The sequence below is a fragment of the Amphichorda felina genome (assembly GCF_050947745.1).
Source record: "Amphichorda felina strain 45539 chromosome Unknown scaffold_5, whole genome shotgun sequence".
Lineage (NCBI taxonomy): Eukaryota > Fungi > Ascomycota > Sordariomycetes > Hypocreales > Bionectriaceae > Amphichorda > Amphichorda felina.
In genome coordinates this window covers 2,560,498-2,584,098 of record NW_028145045.1, presented here as the reverse complement: position 1 = coordinate 2,584,098, position 23,601 = coordinate 2,560,498, and the positions used below count along the sequence as shown (strand labels likewise).

The window sequence follows — 23,601 nt, the reverse complement described above, 5'->3', positions numbered from 1 at the left end:
AGACAAGATGACGACTCGGTACCGTGTCGAGTGTGAGTCGCCGCCCTGCCCCTCGTTGCCCCCCCCCCCCCCCCCCCCCCCCGCCAGGCCATGTGACGTTATCCCCAGAACCCAGACTGACCCCGGGACTGTAGATGCTCTCAAGACGCATAGGCGAGACCAATTCATTGGTACGGCTCCGGTCATTCATCATTGCGGCACCAAGTGATGTTTTTCGTGAAAGACCTAGTGCTGATGTGGACTCCCAGAATGGGTCAAGGGCCTGCTGGCCGTCCCCTTTGTTCTCTACTCAGAGCCCACGGGTGTCTTTGGCGAGGGCGCCAACGTTAGCGAGATGGCTGAGGAGGCGCATCGCCGTTACGCTGAGATCATGCGCGACGTTGAGCTCATGATTGACGACCACAGTACGGCCCAACCACGTCCCCTCGAGGCTCAAGCCGTGCTCGAAATCCCGACTGACTGACCATCCGCAGTGACACGGCAGGTACAGCACAACGCCTTTCCCTCGAAACTACGAATGTTAGTACCTACTGCAGGGCCATTCTTCACCCGCCTACCGCTCGAGGCCGCCTTCAAGTACCAGGATCGCAAGCGGTACATCTCGTCACGGCGCTATGTGGCGCCCTCTTTCAACGATGTGCGGCTGGTTCTCAACTCAGCGCAGATCATGGCCGTAACGGGAGGTACGCTGCAGCTGGCTACGTTTGATGGTGATGTGACGCTCTACGATGATGGAGAGAGCCTAGAGCCAAGCAACCCTGTCGTGCCTAGGCTACTAGGTGAGTTGCCCCAACTTTCCTCGACATGATGGGTCGAAGGCGGCGTGCTGATGTGACAGACCTTATGCGCAAGAACATCAAAATCGGTATCGTCACGGCGGCAGGGTACACCACGGCGGAGCGGTACTACGAGCGTCTGCACGGGCTGCTCGATGCCATCGCCGAGTCCACTGACCTAGACCCCGTCCAGAAGCAGAACATTGTCATCATGGGCGGCGAGGACAACTACCTCTTTGAATTCTCGCAGCCATCCCCCCATCGCCTGACGCCCGTGCCTCGTAGCCGCTGGCTGACCCCCGAGATGGCCGCCTGGTCCGAAGCCGATATTGCGGCCCTGCTCGACGTTGCCGAATCGGCCTTGAGGGACTGCATCCGGACCATGAACCTGCCAGCTATGCTGATCCGCAAGGACCGCGCCGTCGGAATCGTACCCCGGGATCCAGAGGTGCGCATCGCCCGTGAGAGCCTTGAGGAGACGGTCCTGGTGGTACAGCGCATCCTCGAGGCCAGCGCACTAGGCTTCGCCGCAGGCGGCACCGGCACCTCAGTGGCGGCGACCAACCGCCGAGCCAGCGTGGCGCGGCCCAAGGTTCCCTTCTGCGCCTTCAACGGCGGGCGCGATGTGTTTGTGGACATTGGCGACAAGAGCTGGGGCGTGACGGTGTGCCAGCAGTGGTTCGGGGCTGGCCCGGGGCAGAGCATCCGGGGGGAGAACACGCTGCACGTCGGGGATCAGTTCTTGAGCGCGGGTGCGAACGACTTCAAGGCGCGCAGCGTGGGAACGACGGCGTGGATCGCGAGCCCGGCCGAGACGGTCGAGCTGCTGGACGAGCTGGCCGATTTGATGCAGAAGAAGTTGTCCTGAGATGAGCGAATATAATAACAATAGGGCTTTGGCCAAAACATTGGCCGACAAATTCAATCACTGTTCGATGTAGGGTGGAACAGACCTTTCCATGGTGTCCAAGTCCCTGCTCTTTACTGGTTGTAATCATGGGGACGCCAGATCCAGCCTACCCCTTTCTAAACCAATATCAGTCTCCAGGTCGTACCCACGGGCAACATGATGATCTAGTGCCTATGCAAACCTCCAAGGTTTGAAGCAACTGAGGGGGCGTCTTGTTGTTACCTGTTACTTCGTACAGCACTTTTCGTTGGGGGTAGGGACGGCATGTTTTCATAGCGTTCAAAGTCATGCAACTGCAGCCACGCATCATATCAATAATGAGAGTGAATGCTCTTTGTCTCTTCACAGCCTAGACGACACATCCAACTATCCACCCCAAGTATCTGCGATGCAGACACCCTCCATCTGCGTGCTTATCACTCCGGATATGGTCACATCACGTCTATTCCGCGCATCTTCAGCTACGATACGGATACACGTACGGAGTATGTACAAAGTAATACTGAGTTGTCATACAGACAATGCGGCTGAAAACGGCACATCTCTGCCGAGTACCTCTTATTTCCCCCTCTCCCCCACGCAAAACCCCGGCAATAAAGGATCAAAGGCCCCCAACGCAGGTGACAGCTCAAACCACTCAGACCAGAGAACCAACAACACGGATGCGCTGTCCTTAGAGTCCCGTGCGGCATCAGGGAGGGGGGGGAAGCTGAAAGGGGTCGTATTAGCCAGAGGCCTCGCTGACCTGCACACCTTACCGGTCAGAAAAGAGCCGCCGGCGCGGCCTGCCTGCTGGGAGGGAGGGGGGAGGGAGAAGCCGACTTAGCCGTGATGGCGTCGGCGGCGGCCGTGGTCGGCTCCATTCATCAGCCCGTTGCATCCCACCAGTGTCCCCAGAAGAATATTCTCTCGCCAGAGGGATAACAAACGTTTCCTCGACGTTATTAATAATACAGAAAACAACGGAGACAGCACACAGAAAGAAAAAAAAAAAAAAAGAAGAAGAAAAAAGGGACACAAAAGAGAAGTGCTAAGCCCCTACGCGCTTACCTACAATCAGAGGGCCGGGCCCGGCGGCAAAAGTGGACGGGCGTTCCCCACACAGCCGTCCCGCCAAGCCGGCTTTCCCCCGCCGGCCGTCGCTCCCTACATACAAGTAAAAGACCCAAAACTTCGCCTTTTTTCGCAAAGAAGGATTTCGGTCTGCAACGAGCTCCGATCACCGTCCACGTGCTCGCGTAGTTCGCCTTGCCCCCCCTCCCCAAAAAAAATCCCATCCCCGCCGCCTCCCCCTCCTTTTTCCCCCGGAGGCGTCTCTCTAGAGATCCCCAAAAGGGGGAGGGGGGACAAAAAAACCACACACCGCTTGGTCGTGCTGCAGTTTACCTTACCATGTACGGATAAGGCATTCAGTTACATAGATAGCCATGTACAACAGAGGACAAGACGCGGGGTTTTTTTCGCGTGGGCAGTGTCGCATCACAGCATCATGTCGCATGGGACATGTCAAGTATGGATGGTGTCGTGTCCGACGCCGTGTCACCGGCCCCAAATTCAGCCGACTTTGGCGTCTGAGGCCGACCTTCTCCTCGGATCTGCCTTTCTCCTCGGACGTTATGGCTGCTTTCTACTCACCGTCTGTTCCAGATTTCGGCGTTAATGGCAGGTCACATACATCAGGGAGGAATGGGTTTTTAACTTTGGCCGGCGGCCCACAACCACGCTATATACCAAAGTTCACTCAAAGCGGGAGAAGCATAACCTTATTTCCACCAGATTCGATTCTCAATTAAGGTCCGGGTATGATGTAATTCGGGCGCGCGGTGTGTGTTGTACCCACGGCAGCCTTAGTACGCTAACACACGTCGTAGCCCCATTAGGATTTCTCTATCTACAGGCCCCCCTCCCCATCTCCAATAACACGGCGAGCCTTGCTCGTATAGCCCAGCTCGCTCGCCAGAGGGATTCAATGTGGCCGCCGGCAACTCCGCGCCTTGCGGGGGCCGATCCCTGCTCCCAGCTTTCTGTGTGCTGCCGCAAATAATTCCCCTAATATAACGCCGGTATGCGGGGCTAGGCTCTAACAAGGGCCCTGATGTGCCAATGCGTCGTGCGTGAACGCTGACAAAGAAGGAAAGAAGAAGGATTCATTGATTAATACCGGTAGCGGTTGGCAAGGAAGGCGTTGGGGGGGAGAAGGAAAAAGGTAAAAACGGCCATTTTATGTGCGTTGTGGCTCTCAAGTCGTAGCGTGGACAAACACAGCAGCTCACATGCTCGTGTCGTCCTGTTCGTGGCGTATATACTGTATGAGATTGAGAAGGCAAAAATAAAAAAAAAATAAGAAAAAAGTCGTAAAGCTCGTTCTAATATCCGGGCTGCCCGGGCATCTTGCCCAGTGAGTGGCCCTGGCTCTTGGGCGGCAGGTGGTTGTGGCAGAAGATCTTCTTGTGCCCATTCCAGGTGGCGTCGCGCTTGGTTGCATCGATAACCTGCCCAGGGTCGTCGTAGGACTCCATCTGGCAGCACTCGACATTCTTCATCCAGCGGTTGTTCACCACATCCGCAATGCTGATCCGACGCGCAGGGTCCGGGTTCAGCATCTGCAGGAGCACGCGTCGCAGCGCTGGCGGGCTGACCATTAGGTCGAACGCCTTGTGGTGCGGGTAGTCCATCTCGGTGATACACGCGTCGGGGTCGGGATGCTTGGCGTTCCACCTGTCCCAGCCGCGCACCAGCGTGTCGTAGTGCTCATTGCCCGGCGCGGCCCGCGTCCAGATGGCACCTCCAAATGTCAGGTACACCATGACAATAGCCGTGCTCCACACGTCAAGCGGTCTCGGGTCGTAGTCGGACGACTTGGCCAGCACCTCGGGCGCGATGTACGGCTCGCTGCCGCAGATGCCCGGGGGGCAGAGCCGCACCTCACCCATATTCCTTCCGCACTGGCCACCAGACTCCCGCAGCCCCGGGTGCGTTCCCGAGAAGACCTCGGACACGCCAAAATCGGTGATCTTGAGCTTGCTGTCCTTGGTGATGAGCAGGTTCTCCAGCTTGATGTCGCGGTGGGCGATGCCATTCTGATGCAGGTAGTTGACACCCTGCACCAGCTGCTTGAAGAGACACAGGCGATCCTTCTTCCTGTTCTCGTCCTTGAGGTACCCCTTCGAAACCAGGCTGAAAAGATCACCCTCGGAGCAGTACTCCATGACGTGGTTCCAGCGCGAGTGGTCCGTACACAGGCGGATCGTCTCGACAATGTTAGGGTGGTGCAGACTCTTAGCGATGCTGAACTCCGATTTGATCTTCTTGTCATAGTCTTCTCGGCTCTCCCGGTTCGACTTGCCCCGGAACTCTTTGACCGCGTACAGCTCCTCGGGGCACCCCTTGCGCGCCATGAGCGTCACCTTAGACGCCGCGCCCTTGCCGAGGTGCTTGCCGTGGCGTCCCAGAAGCTTGTGCAGGTACTCAAACTCCTGCGACAGCTCCGCCACGTCCACGGTGAAGTCGTCGGGGAGGCTCAGACTCATGCGGCGGGCCTTGGCGCCCGTGCCGGCATCCGGGGGCAGCGCCCAGGGCTGGCGCTCAGGCGGGAAGGTGTGCTCCTGACCATGGGAGCTCTTGGAATAGCGGCCCTTGGAGTCGGGACGCTCCGTGTCGAAACTACTGGCACGGCGCGACCGTAGCTGCCCACTTCTAGTCGTCGGCGTCAGGAAGTTGATGGTCCTACCGCGCAGTGACAGCCCTGTCGAGGAGCGGTTCTTCTTCTTGGCGTCAAAGTCATTGGCCCCGGGAAGGCCACCGTTGGGGGCCGACGTCGGGGTGTTGGACATAGTCCGCTCGGCGGGCGAGCCGGGTGATGGGGGCGTATTGGATCGAGTCGTAACGGCCGATCTGGTCATGGAGAAGCGCCGGTGGTGTTTGCTCGGTGGAGGGCCGCCATTGACGACGGTACCATTTGACTTCTTGGGAGTATCATGGATCGCGCTATGCGGGCGCAGTGTAAGACCGTCGGTAGGAGCTTGCGCCAGAGATGGAGGGCTGGGGGTCCCGTCCATCTGCGGGACCGGCAGCGAGGTCTGCGAGCCTCGCCGGAAGAGACTCGACATGGTGCGCTTGAAACTGCTGGAAGTGCTGCCGCGTGTTGAACGGCGTGAAAGGGAGCCGTAGGGATCCTGTTCGGAGGGCGCAGGCTGGGACGACTGTTCAGTGGGGCCCGAGGCCGGATTCCCAACGGTCTCCTTGGTAGATTCGGAGGCGAGGAGGGGCGCCTTGGGAGGTGACGAGGAGCGGATATTAGAGCGGGAGTAGTTGTACTGGGAGAAATAGAGCTGCTGCTCGTCGACAGAATTCTGAAGCTTGGTGAAGTCCTGCGAGTGGCGGCCGCCGTCTGGGGTGGTGGGGGTCACGGGCTCGATGGGGGAGTCGCTGACAGACTCGGCGCACTCCTCAAGGATGGCGTCAGGAATCTCGGTAAGCAATTGACGCGGCGAGATGGTGTCGATGCTAGTATAGCATGACTGGTGCTGCTGCTGCTTCTGCTGCTTCTGCTGCTTCTGCTGCTGCGAAGGTGCGGTTCGGGGCGGAATGGGTTGCGAGGCGAGCCCATCGGAGGTGGTAGCGCCTGCAGCAGGGTCGTATGAATGAGGCGACGGTGAGGCTGCGCGGGGAACGAGTCAACAACAGGGCCAGAGGGAGAAGTTCGGAAATTAAAGAATCGTGGCAAAGGGCACAATAAGAGATTCGGGATTTGGCTTGCCGAGTCAAGTAAAAATTAGGCAGTGGGAAGGAAGAAAACTGGAGAGAGAGGGAATAAAAGCAGAGGCCTGAGTCGGAAATGCGACGGTCTGGGTGGGAAAGTGGGCGGGCACGCAGCCGACCACTTTGACTTCTGGATGGGGCCTGGAGCTGGGCCTGGCACCTGCTGAGCCTGCTGAGCCCGCTGGAGCCCGCTGGAGCCTGCCCAGGTGCCAATGAGCCCACTGCGCCAGCGCTGCTAGGACCATCCCAGGGCCTCTCGGGCGCTCTCTGGGCAGTCGCGTGCGTGCCTGCGTGGTGGGCAATGGCCGCCTGGCGACAGCAGGGCAACCTCGAAACCTTGCAAGGCCTGTGCAACACTGCAGCCCGCAACAGTCACGTCACCGGCTGCCAGGTGCGAGGCGATGCACCCCGATGCGAATGTGGGGAGCGAGCAGGCCACCGCCATTGGCGCGCGTTGGGGGCGCACAAATGTCGCAAAGGCTCACAGGCGCCAGGGATTGGCGGTGTCGGTTGGGGGTGTGTGTGTGTGTGTGTGTGTGTGTGTGTGTCAGTTTGTCTGAACCTGTGCTGACCTGCTGGCGGCGGGAAGCATGGAAATGTGGGCGAGCCCAGCCCGTAGGCCCCCCCAAGCCCCCGTACGACAATGAAATGCCCCAAAAACGCAGGGCAGTGGGGTGCATCCAGGCACAGCGCTCTGCCACTCACTGGAGCTGCTGCACTGTCACCCGGTGCTGCAAGCGCCACCAGACAACTCGGCCAAGCAGGGAAAAAAGCTGTGCAGCGATGGGGTAACACATATTGAAACGGGACGTGACAACAGGAAACAACTTACCGGAGGCGCCGGGGATGGGCTGCGGACGAGAGCCCGCGGCCGCGGGGGCCGCGGGGGGCAACATCCCTAGTGATGATGGTCCGTCCGGAAACGCCATGGCTGCTAAGAGCTGAGGAATGGAGGGGGATCGATGATTCGAATCCACCGATGACGATGCCGGTGGTGGTGTCTAACAATTGGGCCAATTGCCAACCTGAAAGACCCAGGATCAATTGACTTGCCGTGGCGGCCGCGGGCCCGAAGATTGGCTAAGCCAAAGACCTGTCAGCGGTAGGATAGACAGCTCGCCAAGCGCAAGAATTGGGTCTTGTTGGTGGGTGGGTGGTCGCTTCGTTTGGCTGGTCAGAGCTCGCGTGGCTTGAGTCTTCTTCGAGGCTTCGAGATCTCGGATTCGGTCCTCCTCGTTTCGGCCCTTCCAGCAAATCAACTTTACTTTGAATTTCCCACCAGGCTTTTCCTCGGCCCGAAATCAAGTCAGATTACGGCGTGCAGCTGTCAACTGTCACCGTGTTGATCTTGCTGTAACCGCAGGACCCGGATGTTTGGGAAGCGCTGCGATCCCGGGGTCGCTGAAATAGCCGAGTCAAACGGTATGAAGGCGATGGCGGTGGTAAGGTTGTGTGGGGAAACGGTTGAGAATACCGCCAGTGAGTAAAAAGGAGAAATTCGATATGTCCCGGAAGATGATATTCGAAGATAGTCAAAGGTCCCTCGTGCTTGATAGAAGGCAGCTGTCGTTCAGGGCTGAGTGGTGTCTGGGTCCGGCGCTCTAGGCGTGCACCGTCGTCTGTTTCGATCCCTACGGGCCCGTTCCATCGATTGTCTGTTGCCGACGAGAGACGCCCAGGTGAAGAAGGTGTTGTAATATGTGCTCTCAAAATTCGATGCTGTCGACTTCCTTCTGCGGTGGTGGTTTGGTGAGATGGTGGTCACGACCGGATAATGGTGTAAGTGACGGTGCGAATCCGAAAAATTGGTGCCAAGGGGAGAATAATAATTGAGAGGTGGTCGAAGGGGCTCCAAGGAGCCTAGTAATAGGGGATAGGTATAATTATAAAGACAGGATAAAAAGAAGGCCAGGCTTGAAACAAGAGGTGGAAGCCAGTGCTGGGCGTCCAAGTGGGCGGGTGGGTTGGCGGGTACGGGTAAGATGGAGTACCAGGCAGGAGGTAATAAAGATGTATCGGTGCAGGCCAAGATTAGCCTTTGATTCACCGGATGGGTCCTCGTCCTCTCTTACGGATACTGCTAGGCACTCTGTATACAGAGGATATATCAGCAAAAATGGCATTTGGGGGACTGCTATGGTTTTGAAGCCAAGTGCCAACAAGAGTTGTGCTGGTGACACTGGGTGCAACAAGAGGGTGCTCCTCGGAGCTCTGTCTTTGGCGGCTCTGGGCCCGTGACGGGCTGGCACTGGGCTGTTCTCCAGCAGCTGCTGGGCAGTCTTTCAGAGGGAGGGGTGTCGCCAAAATGGATCCCATCTGCATCACGCCCCCATCCTCCCCACCCTCCACAAACACCACCCCCAATGGAAAAAAAAGACGCGCGAAGGTGTGCCATTGCCAGCAGCATGTGGGTTTTGGTGGCATCTTCAATGTTCCGTTCGTGACTTCAAGTTTGCTTACCGCTATTACAGCACAGTACCACTCGGCTTCTGATCGTCACAGATCCAGAACCGAGGGGTCGGGATCGTTCGGCAGAGCCCCTCCCAACATTCAATTCCGGGTCTGAACCTTGAGGCGCCCTCGATGACGAGGAGAACGCCGCACGAAGCACCGCCGCATATGCCTTGCAAGGTCCCGCCTGCGGTGGATCTTCCCAGGGTCCTTGGGGTCCCGGACTCCTGAGCAGTGAGGCCAGAGCAATGCCGCAACACCCGACGATTCGCCATGCTCACGATGGCGGGTTGGCAAACGGGCTCAGGGTGCTGTTGCTGCTGTTGCTGCTGTTGCTGCGCGCCATCATCCTCGTTCTTTTGCTCCGTGTTGCGGCTTTCGCTGTGGCGGGCCGCGTCACTTCGCATGGCAACCCGCAACGCGGCGGCTAAGAATAGACGATATTACAATGGATGATTTTTTGCATGTACGAGATGACTGTGAATGTACATGGTATTCCAGCAACTGACAGCCGGCACAGCAAGCCCAGTTTGTACGTGAGACAGTTTGTCAAACGGTCAGGATCGGGACGCGACGCCATTACCGCATGTCGACGGTCCATCATGCCAGCGGGTGCCGTGTCAGTTGAATGCCTGTGTCACAGCATGCACAGTCACAGCCTACTCGTACAGGTGATCTTCACGCCGTTGGTCCGCCGGGGATGGCCATGCCCATTCCCGAATCCCGGCGGCTCCAGTTTCCGGCATTATGCTGGGGCTGCTCATCAAGGAGCAGCAATATTAATAAATGATTACACTACGGAGTACACATAAAGTAGTGATAGTACTGATAATAGTACGTATACTAGTTAGTCTTAGGATATAATAGATAAGTACTACGTAGCTGTCTAACACGGCCCGCAAAAACAGTGGCAATGGTCGGCTTTTGCTAGCATTGTTAATAGCCCCTCGGCCCCCGACGCGGGATGCCCCCAACTCCGCCCATCGTCATCGGCCTCGCGCTCGGTCTCCTGGCCAAACAGGGCCTGGCCCAGGCAGGCTGAGACGGTGAGAGCCTATCGTGACTCGGGAGCTCGAGTGGCTCCCAACTTCCCGCTGCCCGTGGTTCCCCCCTCTTCCGGGAAAAGTCATTCCAGCGTCCCTTTCCAGCGCACGCAGGCCGCTAAAAATACCCGTTAGTAACATCTTGGGAGCTGGGACACCGCCTTTCGCCCCTGCTGATTGGGACGCGACGGCACAGTCGGCAATGGCACCATCCTTGGGTCCAACAACGACGGACCTCCAGTCTCCAGGGGCGGACCTCCAGGGCAAAACAATCTTCCCTCAAAAACGGCTCGCCCACATGCAACACTTGCCGCCTCAATTCACATGGTTCGAAGGATGGATCATGGGCTACAGTTTCACGACTGATCCCGCGTGGGACCGGCACGCCCGTTGCGGCCTTGCGGCTTGTCCCAGGCGAGGGCCATGTGCCGACAGTCTCAGTGACCGGATCCTGTACTCGTACTCCGTATTATGCACGGGAGGTCAAAGTCTTTCTACGGGTACTCGCGATGATGCACACCGCATATACCCTCAGGCGAGCATTGTCGTCATCCCACGGTGGACAAGACTATAATAGGGCGAGAAAAATGGAGGATCGAAATTCGCCAACTTGGCGCCAGAGGCGACAATGGTGGCAACACTGTCTGTCGCTGGTATGCCAAGACGGGGCCAGGGATGAGAGTGATGGGCAAAAAGGCACAGGAATCAAGACATCGTGACAGTGACCCGCCGTAATGAGCGCGCCCCACGCAAATCATTTCTAAATTCCGGGGACAAGTGTGGGAAAAAAGCAACGTCCCGACTGCCCCCCAAGGCCAAGGTGAAGTGGTGAACCGGTGACGGGCCCGACGTGGATAGTAATGGAGAGACACGTTGATCGTCGCCTGGCCAATTTGGTAGCTCTCTTTTTCTGCCTCCGACTATTCGTACAATTGTTCAGCCAAGCATCACCAGTCAACGACCGAGTTCAGCATATCACATTCTCTCCCACGCTAATAGCGCTTGTGCCGGTGATTCTAACCGTTCATATCAACGTCGGAACCCTTCTTCGACTTCGCCTTACCAAATTCCGCCAGCTAATCCCAACGATAAGGTTTCCCGCGACATCTATCCGTTCTTGTGGCTTTTAGCTTAACATTAAGTTTATTTCCCCTGTCTAGAACCTCCCAGGCTCCCTCCTGATGTCTCTCCTTTATCTCAGACCCGGTCACCCACCCGCCCCAGCGAATTGTCGTAGATGGCATTTCAGTTGAGAGTCGGTCTCACCTGCGGTGTGGCGCCATGGAATGGTTCGCCTCATTTACGAGCATCACTACGAGTAATACGTTAGTACTCTTACATTACGGTCTCGAGACCCTTCGAGTTTTAGGGCTGGCTGGCAAGACTAAAATCCACTACGCAAGGTATCTTAGTGACATTGGCCGTCAGCAGCATCAGACCACTGCTATTGGTACATCCTCTGGTCGGCACCCGGTGGGAAGACACATACCATGATGAACCAGAAGACAGGACGATCCTCAGCCCAGCAATCAGTTCGTGGATAGTCCCAACAGGGCCAAGAGCAAGAGACTCAAAGACGGCAATGCCGCGAAGTAGGAAGTATTACAAGTAGAGCAGATGGGCCCTGACCAGCACGGCCACTCTTCTTTCGCAGAATGTCTCACAATGAAGCTTAAAACCTTGACGGCGAGGTTAACAGCAATAACCTCGCACTAGGGAGGGCTGTGAGATTGCATCATTGCGGATCGTCAATACTCGTAAGCGGCCGTCTCTTGGGTGGTCGAGAATCGACGCTGATTACGAGGCCTCCGCGTAATATTGTACGTACGTGCTTGTATGTACAAGGAGCACCTGATGACCCTGCCGGGCGTTGATGAAATGTTTCGGTCGCAGACTCGCAATGGTGCCAGTGGCCGCCCTCCATCAAGTGCCGGGCGGGTGCCGGGCTGTCATCGATGCAGCCCCGGTCGATCATGACATGCCACCCTTGACTGGATGGGGCTTGGGACAAGGTCTTGCCAATGGAGGCAGCAACCGGCATCTTGGCAGTCCTTGAGTGTCTCACTATTTTTCTGCTCAACCTTGATGTTCAGAGTGGCAGACGGATGCCAAATTTGTCACATCGCGAACGTGGAGTTGCAGATCTTCTTCCAGGGTGGGAGTGTTGCATCTCGTACGAATCGTAGAGCAATTGGAAGCGTCCTGGCGTGCTTCGTGGCTGTGTTGGAATTACAGGCAAGTACGAATAAGGTACTACTACTCCGTACTAGCAGTTTGCCAAGTGCCTGCACAGGAATGCTGGCGACGATCGGGGCGGGCAGGCACAGCGGCGCAGGAGTGCAGGAGTAGTGCAGAGTGCGACAGCGCACGCACAGAACTACGCAATCGCCATCATCAGCCGCCACCACCACCTATGAATCACGGCCAGCAAACCTCCCTCGTTTCAGGAGTCGTCAGCCGATGGCGATTGCAAGACAGAGCAAGGTCATCTTTGGAACATGGGGCTGTTGATAGCATCACGCCCGGCAGTGTCGGTTGCCTCAACCTTCCAGTGCGCTTCCAGTGCTTTCCAGAGCTCCTTCCATGACTCTCCCTCGCGTTTGTGTGGCGGTTCTACGGACAGACATCCAGCCCCTTGAAGCTTGGGGGTTTATCATTAATGGTCCGTCCAGAGTAGGGCTCTGCCAAGCCCAATACGTTAACAACTCACTAGGTACCTATTGCCGGAGATTCTACAGAGTACCGACACGGTACCTGTTCAGCGGAGAATACGAGGAATCCCGTCAAAGGAGCGGCATCGAAGAGGCTGGCTGTCGGCTGACACTAACAGAGAGTGCCCCCCACGTTCAATCCTCAGTATGTTGTTCCCTTGCTTGACCTAAAGCATGCATGCAGGCATCCCAATGCGAATCAAAAAGGGTTCCCCGGGTTCCCCTCGCAGAAAGAATCAGCAAGGGCTAGGATTCACCAAACACGGTTTTTTTTCTTCCCTTGACCCTTAACCCATGCCTATGCGTCGGCGGACCAGCACTAACAGCGGTGCTCCGGATTCCATTGAGGACGAAATGCGCACATTGAGATAAGACATCCGCACAGGAATCTTGAATCCGGATCAATGGAAAGCCACTTCCACCTAAACGGCAAAGCCGACCAGACGCCAAGCGAACGGACAGCAAGTTATCCCAACAATATCGCCTGCCACCATCCTGCAGCAACAGCAGACGTTGCAGGCCAACAACGGCCGACACCACTCTGTCCTCGTCCTGTTGGCGACTGTGACATCGCGCGGTGAGACGCCTAGTAGTCTCCGTGCACGCCGTGCAGGAGCTGGAAGCCTGGAAGCCTGGAAGCCTGGAAGCTTGTTAACCGACAAACACCTGGAGGTTGCGCCACCGCCGACCTTCTCGATTCGACCACCTGCGCTCCTCGATATGACCACACAGCCACCTCTCGCAACCCTCCCGAACGCAGAGGAGCGGAGCCGAGACGGATAGCTGGGAATCCTGGGATCAATGTTCCCTGCGGGCACGCAGCTGCAGTCTGCACAGGTGAAATCTCCCATCGTCAGGTGATGGTCCGATGGAGGACCCCCATGTCTTTGATTGATATTGGTAGATTCATGATTTCTAGTTCCCCCCGGGGACGCCCGGCTTCTACGGACTCTCCACCCCGAAGCAAGCCCCTGTTTCCCGCGGCCACATATGTTATTTTGGGGTAAGGAGGGGTGAACGATGCTCTTCACGATGCTCATTTGCTGCGTTCTGCTCGCCCCCAGGAAGTGAGGAAATAAATGCCTCACGACAACTAGCAAACCACCATCAAGATCACCAGAGGCCATGAAATGGCGGAGAGCAATCACGGTCTGGAACGGCGCCCCCTTGTTGAGATTGGGGCTCCATGAGGCCATGTCCCCATCCACATCTCGGGAGATTCCCTCCCCACACGGAACGTACACCGAAACCGAGATGACATGATTGCCATCTCGATACAGACCGCTTTACCTGAAATAAGGGTAAACGCGGACGCGCCCTCGGATGCTATACAACGCGGGGCTATATTTAACGTGCCTGGCTTGATTAGGACATCCGTCTGACGGCGGCTAAATAGGTTCAGTCACTCCTCGCCTCGATCTGATACCGATCCTCGTATAGTGGTACTCACCCGGTACTGCATAGTGTTGCATCTCGTTCCCTATGGCCGAGGGTTGCAAGCATACCCGTCGCCCCGACCTTTCTCATCTGATGCTACACCTCCTTCGGCCGTATTCTCCTCCTAGGTGTCGTACCCGTCGTCTTCCCCAGATTTGCTTGATATTATGTATATGCGCCTCATGGGATCTTCGAGCTGACCACCTATTACTATATGTCGGACCAGCAGATCTCCTGCGCTGCAACCTGCTCCGCAAGAATGTGCTTTTCATGAGCATGTCATGTGACGGGACTCCATCCTTTGCTCTTCACTTCTCGTGTTCCCGAGCTACAATCGGATCACTATCTCTAATAGAGGCTCGTGAAACCCACATGCTTGCCTAGAAGGCACCGTAGACATCCGTGTCCTCTGTCGGCTTTAACACGTATTCATGTCCTCGTGATGGGGTCACGTAGCATCCTCCGTACATGCTGTCTTTCGGCCGATATTGGCGTATGAAGGTGGTTCAATTGCTGATACCATCCCCATCCCATGCCGCACGGATGTCGCTGCCCGTGCCCATTCTCTGACGTAGCTCTACATACGTGCGGGCGCCCTCCACCCCTCCACGGCGCTGTGTCTGTTGTCGGGGGGTATCGGTGATCATAGGTGTCTCGGAGTTTAGGTACCGACCCACGAGCGGAGAGCCTCAATTGTCCAACCGGCACGGTACATCTTGCGGATGAAAAGGATACAGCTAAGTACTATGTTCACATGTGTGGTCCCGAAAGTGAGGCGACGAAGGTACCTTACGATGAAACGGAATGCCGGTAGTTTATTTCTCCTAATTATTAGACCTGCGAGCTAGGGATGCCTGTCTGCATACAGCTCGATGAAACTGTGACTTTGGCGAGAGTGCGGTGACAGTATTATACTACGACACCGAATGTACGTCTCGTGTATTATGGGGGGCGTAGACAGAGATATACCGCGTCTCTATAGATTTGTTGAATTGTCCGATTTTGATGAGTGACTAGCGAAGAGACGTATCATGTGTTTCTCGGCTTGTTAGCCCCATGGCTCGTTCGGGGGAGGACAGAAAGGGAAAGGGGGATATGATTACTATCCCTAACACACTGCCTTTAAGTGCGTGACATTATCATAGCAAGACATTACGAGTCGAATCTGCCCCCTCGATTCAGTGTCAATGTCAAAACGCTGGGGATGCGCCTCTACCCACTGGAGTTGCTGTTTATCGTACCCCAGTGGTTGAGGACCTCTATATCTGTATCACATAATTATTTATCACTATAAAGACAATTATGGCGCGTCGGCGTCAGATTACTGCCAATAAGATAGGTAGGTTTGCATGACACATGTCGAGACGGATGTCAACCCCAAGCGGAGAGAGCATGGTTCCATGATTACATTCCTTCGATCCATCTACAAGAGAATGGATTGTTCCAAAAATTCTCTTCTAATTTTTACATCTTTCTAATTCTTCCATGAGAAATTTGGGGATAGGGACTGTAGCTTGCTGGGACCCGGTCTCTCAGCACAGGCTTACAACCAACCCGGCAAACAAATTCTCAAATAAGGCATTCCTTGTTATAAGTACTCAAATTCTGGTTTCTCTTCTTTTAAAGCTGTTTGAAGCGTAAAATTTCTTTCCAGACAAAGTTCTTTACAGCAATCAACGTCGTGGAGTAGGACTACCCCTGAACTTGATTTAACACTTAAGAAAAGGGGAATAGTTCGTGGGCACGAACTGCGCTCCCGAAGCATCGTAAAGTGAATTATAATTAACGAGAATATATTTCTATATCAGTCTAACCAGTTGGACAGTACTTGGGCTTGCGAGCCAGAAGGGTCCTCTAATTATGAGCAAGTGTCAATAAGATGCTCCCACCGTTCAAGTCAATTAGCTTCGAGGTATCCCATGATTGGGAATAATTCAGTCTAGCTTGTGGATGAGCTATTCGAATTTTTCCATATTGAATATCTCCAATCATCCCTGTGGTGATTAACATTGCTTGCGTTGATACAATTTTCGTTTCTGGCATGCATGGCCAGTCGAGATCCTCACCCAGGTCAAGTTTCGTAGCTAGCTTCTGCATACCTAGGTCCCACTGCTCGCACAAGTGAGATATAGTTGCCAAACACCCGTTAATAAATGGCCGTTGTACTACAGTATTTACAATATCAGTATATGACCCCTGGGAGATCCAGGAGGGAAAGAAGGGGCGCCCCCTGAGAGGTTGTAGACCCTAAACAATCAAACCGAAGTCAAACAAGGAGCATGTTCAGGGAGCATTGAATAATACCAAAACGAGAACCTATCTAACTCTACCAACAACGTGTTGGCCCGAGTTGACACATCATGTGCGAGCATGTGCTGGAATCACATCCGAGGCAGGGGACAAAGAGTCGCCGGGATGCCATTGGCGATGCAACGACGCCCCCAACCCCCGTCGAGATATTTATATGCACATGAACCGATAGCTGATATCGTCGAGAAAACTCCCCCGTGCCTCGGCTGGAGGGTACTAGACCGCGGGAAACAGCTAAAGCAGATGTGTAGATAGTGATACAAGTGAAGAGGGGAACACATAAGGGCTAGAAAGACTTGGTCTCGTGATATTCAGAAGTCTACGGGGCTTAAGATGGAGAGAATATAAAAAATCCTGATGTTATAATGGCAAAAAGATGCCACCATGTCAGTAACTCCTTACTAGGAGCCACGTTGAGTCGTGGAAACGGGAGACGGGCTTTGGTGTAGGGTAGGCAATGAGCGTGAGGGGAATCGGTGAGTCGGGCCGGCAGATTGACAAACACGGCAAGTGGCGGGGACTTGCGGGTAAGCGGGTCTCGACAGCGTGCACCATGCCCCAAGCAACGCATTTTGGGCGATGGGCGATTGGCAATTGCAGAATTGTGCTTCGCGGCCCGCTGAGGGCAAACAAGCAAGCCTCCACTACGCCGGCATTTGGAGAATAAAAAAAAACTTGCCAGTGCCGCTCGGGGCGGATGCTGGCGGTGGATACATCGGTGGGCACGGTGGGAGAGGGGCACGGGCCTCTTGGTGTTTGAGGGCATCGTGACCAGCTGCTCGACTGGGTGCGTCTGGAGGAGCTGGCGGTGAGGCCGCAGGTGGTGGTACAGCCTGCGAGTATAGGTTGGTGGTGCGTGAATAACTGCTACAGTGCGAGCATGATATGCTGTTACGTATCACTTGGTCCCTAATGAGGTAGTATCTGTGCATGGGTCTCGGGAGACTGCTGCATCTGGGTGCATCCGCTCGTCCATGTTTGTACATGGCGTCTCAGTGGTCTGAGGCTGGGCGTCTTGAGGAGCAGATAGACCCAGGGGGCAAGGCAACGAAAGCACCAGATGGAAGAGGGATATTATTACTATGTAAGAACGGATTGGTAATTGCGGCAAGATGGTGAGCTACTGGCGTTCCGGTGCATTTCGGGGGCAAACCTGGGTTCTCTCGGGTCGTTCTGCAGGGTCCAGCGACGGGATGAATGAGGTGGCATTTGCCAAGCTGAGCCTGGTCACTGGACCCTGAAGGGATCAGCGAGATGCCTCCAATATTCACCAACCATCACTCCGTGCCACATTCTCCTCACAATAAGCCCATCAGGCCACGCACATCGTCCCAAGACCTGGGGCCTCCGGAACTGCAAGCCATCTCTCACGTCGCCGCTGCGTCCGCTGGTGCTATTTGTACGGAAACTTGTGCCTGAGCTAGACTGTCAGAGCATGTGCCTGTGCCTGTGCCTGTGACGTGGACAAGCATCCACTAGATCGAGCCTGTTGGCGCCACGCGGCGGCGGATCAGGCCGCATTGCAGGGAGTCTCTCAGCCAGCCTCTGGACGCTGGACTCTGGACGACTGTTTGTCGTCTGCCGTCCTGTCGAGTTGAGTCGCACGGCATCCAGCCCGCTGCTTCTTTTCCTACTTCCATCTTCGGCGTCTTCAGCCAGCCACCTGCTCCTGCGTCGTCGATACAGAGCTCGAGAAGCGGGACAGATCGGGACAGGAAACCCGGCTGGCGAACAGAGTGGAAAAAGAAACTCCAGAGGTTTGGGGTTCGTTCGCAGGTCCAAGACCAAGTTTACCGGCGAGATATCAATCCGTCGGTTCGCCCCGAGCACCCCCGTCGATCTCCCCCCAGTTGCGACGCTGCAACTAACATTAAAATCATCCACTCGAAAGTCTCGAACACAAGCTGATAGCCTGATACCCGCTCCCGGCTCCCAGGTGCCAGGTGCCAGCTGCCGGAACTTGATCCTTCACACCGATTCTTCTTTTACCCGGCCAGGCCTTTGGCGTCATCCCAACCCGCCAGCGCCCTCGTGTGAATCAATAGCCGACCGCCTCAACCTCGACGAGTCATTGACTCACTGCACCGCCCACGCGCCGCTCATGGAATCACCCACATTCGGTACTGCCTGAACCGAAGCTGCCCACAATGACGACCAAGCTGGCCTCGGACGCCTTCCTGCCCACCGGCGGCCTCGACATAAACCACCACTTCCACACCGCTAGCAGCCCTCACTCCTCCAATCGCCTGCCGCCCACAAATCAATCGCATGCCAACGGCAGCAGCTACAACGGCAACATCCCGTCGATCTTTTCTCGTCTGCCCAGCGCCTTCCCCCCTTCAACCCTCCCCCCATCGAATCCGAACGATCTTCTCCCTCCTTCGGGACAATCTCCTCCGCCGAGCCAGCAACGTTACCGCAGTAGTCTATCCCCGACCCGACAGACCGCCAGACACTACCCAGCGCCCTATCAATCGAGCCCTCCCGACGTCAACGGCGCCTCCTACCTCTACCGATCTGTCTCGGCCGATGCGACCTCGTCGTCGCCAACACACGCGCCAAACCACTTGGTGCAGCGCCTGGCCCAGCAAAACGCTTTGATCCGCGAGGCCTGGGAGGCTGAGCGCAACTACCTCGAGGCAAATAGACGGCGCGCAGAGGAGGTCTACCAGGAGGAGCGCATCATCATGGAGGAGGTACGAGAGGCATGGGAAAATGAAAAGGCCGCGCTGTTGCGCGAGAACCAGACACTCAAGGAGCGCATACAACGTTTGGAGGGCGAGAACACGACCTTGAAGGCTGTGGCTGCGCAGCAGGGTGCCCACGCACCAGGCCTTATGTCACCGCTCTCCAGCCAACGTGGCGACAGCGTCGATGCTTCAACCGAGTCTGGCCCTATTGGCCACTCTATATACCAGAACATTTCGCAACAAAATATTGCGCCTGTGGCTGACCTGACCTCCCTCCCTCCCGGTCTCGACGGAGCATCTCGTCGCCCACGACACCTTAGCCCGGGGAGTTCCAGGACCTCTCCCGTTGGACAACCCGAGTCATCTCCCTTTATCCCACTTGATCCTCGCATGCAACCTCAGACCCAGAACCCCAAGGACTTTTTGGCACCGGCCTCGAGAGACAAGGAAGAATCAGCACCCGTCATAGACGTCCGGGAGGTCCACCCTAAGCTCGAAGGCATCCCTCTGAAGGCAAACGCCCTCCAGAGGCCTACGTTTGGTGCTTCTAACAAAAGCTCTCCCGCGACATCGCCTCCCGCGGTTGCCGACGCGGGCCAGGCCGAGTCACGACACGGCCTCAAGCGCCTCTCGCCCAAAGACCAAACTATCCAGGTGCTGCGGGCCGAGGAGTCGCGACGACTCACTATGCACGCCGGGCACACGCCCAACCACTCCCTCTCCCTCTTTCCCACTATGAGTGTTGCAGGCGGAAGCGCCGCTGCTACGCACGACGGCGACACTGCACCGTCTCAAGGCGCACCTTCCGCTCCGCCCGAGCAGGAAGAAGAGATCGAAATGCATGAGGCTCCCGAGCAGAGAATCCGAGAGACAGAGACAGCCGAACATGGCCACGATGAAGATCAGCACCGTGTACACGGGGACGGGGCTGAGGACCCAGAGGAACGGTTCGAGGCGATGGGCGATGTGCGACTGAAAGGCCCCCTGATGGTCAAGAACATACCTGCGCAAGACGAGATTTTCTGGGATCAGGTCAATAAGAAGCTGGAGCCAATCAGCCACGGACGAGACGCTCTGCCTACCGTCATGCGGTCCTCATTCAGCGACGAGGATGCCGCCGGCCCCTCGGGTACCCAGCACTTGCCCCGTCATCAGGGCAGGTCTGGCGCACCTATGGGAGGCGACGTTTCACACAGCCTCCATGCGGGCATCGAGGACACCGAAGAAGACGTTGGCGATGAGAAGGGCGTTGAGGGCGACGTCCCACTGAAGCTCAAGACCACGACCAACTTTGGAGCTCCGTTTGGGGTAGCCTAGAGGGACCCCCAGCGAGCGCTCAAAGAGGTCGCCGACAAGCTGGACCAGGTGGAACTGGAGCGACGCTCTCCGGACCTACTGCTGAGGAGGCCGCCTTCACTCAACTTTGATGCACCATTTAGTGATGTGCGTTGGTCCCCCGTGGCCTCGAGAATTTCAGACTCAACCGAGGGGGTCACTGGACCAGTGAATTCGGCCAAAGGGTCGGAAGCGGCACCCTGAGTTCACACCTCCTTCTCTTTTCTCGAATCCAAACCTCTCCTCACACTTCCGATGCAGGACATAGCATCTTCGCACAGTCCACAACTTTCAAGATTCCCCTTTGTTAGAGCTACTTGTCCCCTTCAAAGATGGAGGGATCAGCTCTGCTCAGCATGATGACAATCATTCGTTCCCACAATAGACCACCCGGCTCTCTTCTTTTTTCTTATCTTTTTTCCTCGCATAGCCTCACAGGAGCACTGCATTTAGGCGGAAGAAATTGTTGAATACCCCACCTTGTTATTCACGGAGTGACGGAGCAGGGCGACCGATAGGGCTTGGTTTCGAGATAGCAAGGTGTTCTTTTCCCGCGGGTAGATGGAGCTAGGTTTCGTTGGTGAAGGATTATGGGTGGCCCAAGTTGGATTAGGCGTCAATACCAAGACCTAGGGCAAGGACATTTCCTGGCGTTCCCTGCTGGGTACTGAACAAGGGATGATGTTCGTTTATGAATATGGGTGCGAAGTCTAGCGTTGCATCACATCACATATCTGATGTCGGCCTGGGGCCAAGCGGTATTCGTATGGAGTATAGGATAAAACAACCACCCGAAGAAATGCTACTACCTAATAAGTAGACCCGTAAATTGTTCCTTCTAGACATTATTCAATACAATAGACCTAGAAATTCAGTATCGGATATCTAAGAGCGGCTACTCCAGAACGAAACTCACAACACGGCCCCCCTTATCAGTCCTAGAGGCACCTCGCCAGGTTCGAATTTCATTCCCCTGCAGTCACAAGATTTCCCCCGGGGACCAAAAGGGATGGATGGAAAAAGCAGAAAATGTAGCACATATGTTCACTGGATATCCAGTATATTGGGGAGATGTTGGTTAGCTTTTCGAGTAGATGGCCATATTTGCAGTTGTATCTCTCCGTATATACTACGTACAGTATATAGGAAATTTATATGGGCAAGGTTCAGAAACAGCTGGGAGATATAGACAGTATATACCGTTATACCATATGTTACGTCCACCCTATGTCCCTGAAGAGTGTTGGATTTATTTCGATTATAACCCTTTGCCCCAAGGAGGCTGGGTGCACCAGGGCCGAGTGAGATCACGGATACCTAATCCTACCCGAAACATAACAACAGCCTAAATCTCATTACCCCCCTTACTGTCCGTCATTAAACTCCATTACTCCTAGAAAATTCGTTTCGTTCATAGTCGGAGAGCGCATCAGACGCCCATGGTGAAGTCGTGCTCGATGCCGGGCGTCACGCTGGCCATGAACTGCATCTCGTTAGCCAGGGACACCGCAGAGAGTCAGCGGGTAAAACCAACCTTGAGGAAAACAACGAGGTACTGGTCCACCCTGATAGCAACCTCCTGGTCATCTACGTCCGTCTCGTGCACTTCCTCCCACTCATCCTTATCAGCAGCCTCCTGTGCACTCTTGACGTCCAGCCTGTCAATCTCATCCACAAGGCCCTCCATGCCCGTCTGGGCGCCCTTTCCGCTGGCGGTGGCTTCACCCGCGCGCAGCTTGTCGCGGCGGATGCGCAGCGCGGCGTCGGCACGGTCGAGTAGCGACTTCATAACGGGCGCGTGCTTGCAGGGATGCACTGACGCCATCTTAATGTTGTTGGCGAAGAAGGGGAAGTCCTCGAGCGTGACTGTCTTATCTTTGTAGTCGCCGACAATGTCATCCATCATGGCCTGCGGGGGTAGGGGCTGGCCGTTGGGGAGGTAGCCCGAGAGGTACAGCCGTGGGGTGCGGTAGTATGGCGTGTACATGATGTACAGGGTGTACGTACGACGGCCACTTTGAAGTCTTGTTAGGAGCGTGATTCGAAATGGGGGGGGTGAACATGGAGAAAGGCATACCTGTTCTTGGAATCAGCACCAGCGTCACGGATGATAGCCTCGTCGTCATCCTCATCCTCCATATCTGGGATATCATCGTCCTCGATATCGTCCTTCTCCGCGTTCCCCGCGTCGTCCACAGTGCGGACCTGCTTCGCCTTGAGGGGCTGGGAGCTAGCCAGCCCGCCCGTCCTCAGCCACCCGTCATCATCGTCGCCCGCGCCCTCGCCTCGGAAGTCCTCGCCGTCGTTAACGAGTGCCTCCTCGTGTCCCGCGTCCCCCGCAAAGTCGTCGTCGAGACGGCGGTGACAGGGTACGTTACGGGTGACGAGGAACTGCTTGCCGGGGGGCAGGTAGCTGACGCGGCGGGACTCGGCGTCGGCGTCGGCCCAGGACCAGGTGGGGAACTTGTAGACGAGGTAGTCGCCGGCGGCGAGGAACTCTTCTGGGGTGATCTGGCCGGTCTGACGGAAGGTGGAGGTATGGGTGACGGGCGTGTAGCGGTCGCGGAGGGTGTTGACGGTAGACTTGATGTAGTTCATGGTCAGGGAGTCCGTTGAGGGACGATCCAACAATGCGGGGTGGTTCTCGAAGGTTGGGTGGGGGGATGTGCGCCCGTTGATGAACGGTGTCGTCAGTCTTCTGTGGGATTTAACAAAGCGAGACTTGTCTGATCCAAAGCGTTCGGGGGTGAAAAGACTGAGAAAGGAAGCAAAGAAGGATAGATGACCTGTGGTTGCCTGCCTGCCCGACCGATGACTGTGAGCAAGTGACGACCTGGAGGGGATCACATGGCGGGGTGGGTGGTGGCTGTTAGGCTGTGGCTGGACCTGGACCTGGAGGCTCTGGAGCTGCCTTGTCACCTGTGGCTGGTGGGACCTGTGGGTCCGCTTGCGGCAGTGGGCCAGTGGTCATGCCCGCCGCCCAGGTGTGACTTACGGTGGGGAGAGATCAAGCCGCCAGCAAATGATAAGGTTCTAGCGATTTCGGACTCTGCCTAACTACGGAGTAATTGTTGTAGCTGTGGTTGATTGTTTGCTGAGGCCCTCTCAGTTGTTCCATCTGCCACGGGCCAATAGCATCGCACGGCCGTCAATCTGAGGCTGAGGCCTGGGAATAGG

The 23,601-nt window shown here is 56.0% G+C and overlaps 4 protein-coding genes across 4 annotated transcripts; 2 read left to right on the top strand and 2 right to left on the bottom strand.

Annotated features, from left to right (window-relative positions):
- Positions 1 to 7: 7 nt before the first annotated feature.
- On the top strand, positions 8 to 1,644 carry ISN1 (IMP 5'-nucleotidase; the record flags this gene model as incomplete). Its single annotated transcript, XM_083195059.1, has 5 exons — positions 8 to 32; positions 135 to 170; positions 249 to 404; positions 537 to 779; positions 839 to 1,644. 5 exons carry the CDS (start codon positions 8 to 10, stop codon positions 1,642 to 1,644), a joined length of 1,266 nt encoding a protein of 421 aa, XP_083049972.1.
- Positions 1,645 to 4,052: 2,408 nt separating this feature from the next.
- On the bottom strand, positions 4,053 to 7,343 carry ACO1O0_005646 (kinase-like domain-containing protein; the record flags this gene model as incomplete). The annotated part of the gene is made up of 2 exons (XM_083195058.1): positions 4,053 to 6,310; positions 7,280 to 7,343. The coding sequence occupies 2 exons, from the start codon at positions 7,341 to 7,343 to the stop codon at positions 4,053 to 4,055; spliced, it is 2,322 nt and encodes a 773-aa protein (XP_083049971.1).
- Positions 7,344 to 18,546: 11,203 nt separating this feature from the next.
- ACO1O0_005645 (uncharacterized protein) lies at positions 18,547 to 20,406 on the top strand (the record flags this gene model as incomplete). Its single annotated transcript, XM_083195057.1, has 1 exon — positions 18,547 to 20,406. One exon carries the CDS (start codon positions 18,547 to 18,549, stop codon positions 20,404 to 20,406), a length of 1,860 nt encoding a protein of 619 aa, XP_083049970.1.
- Positions 20,407 to 21,853: 1,447 nt separating this feature from the next.
- On the bottom strand, positions 21,854 to 23,022 carry ATG3 (autophagocytosis associated protein; the record flags this gene model as incomplete). Its single annotated transcript, XM_083195056.1, has 3 exons — positions 21,854 to 21,907; positions 21,959 to 22,439; positions 22,502 to 23,022. The coding sequence occupies 3 exons, from the start codon at positions 23,020 to 23,022 to the stop codon at positions 21,854 to 21,856; spliced, it is 1,056 nt and encodes a 351-aa protein (XP_083049969.1).
- Positions 23,023 to 23,601: the final 579 nt, after the last annotated feature.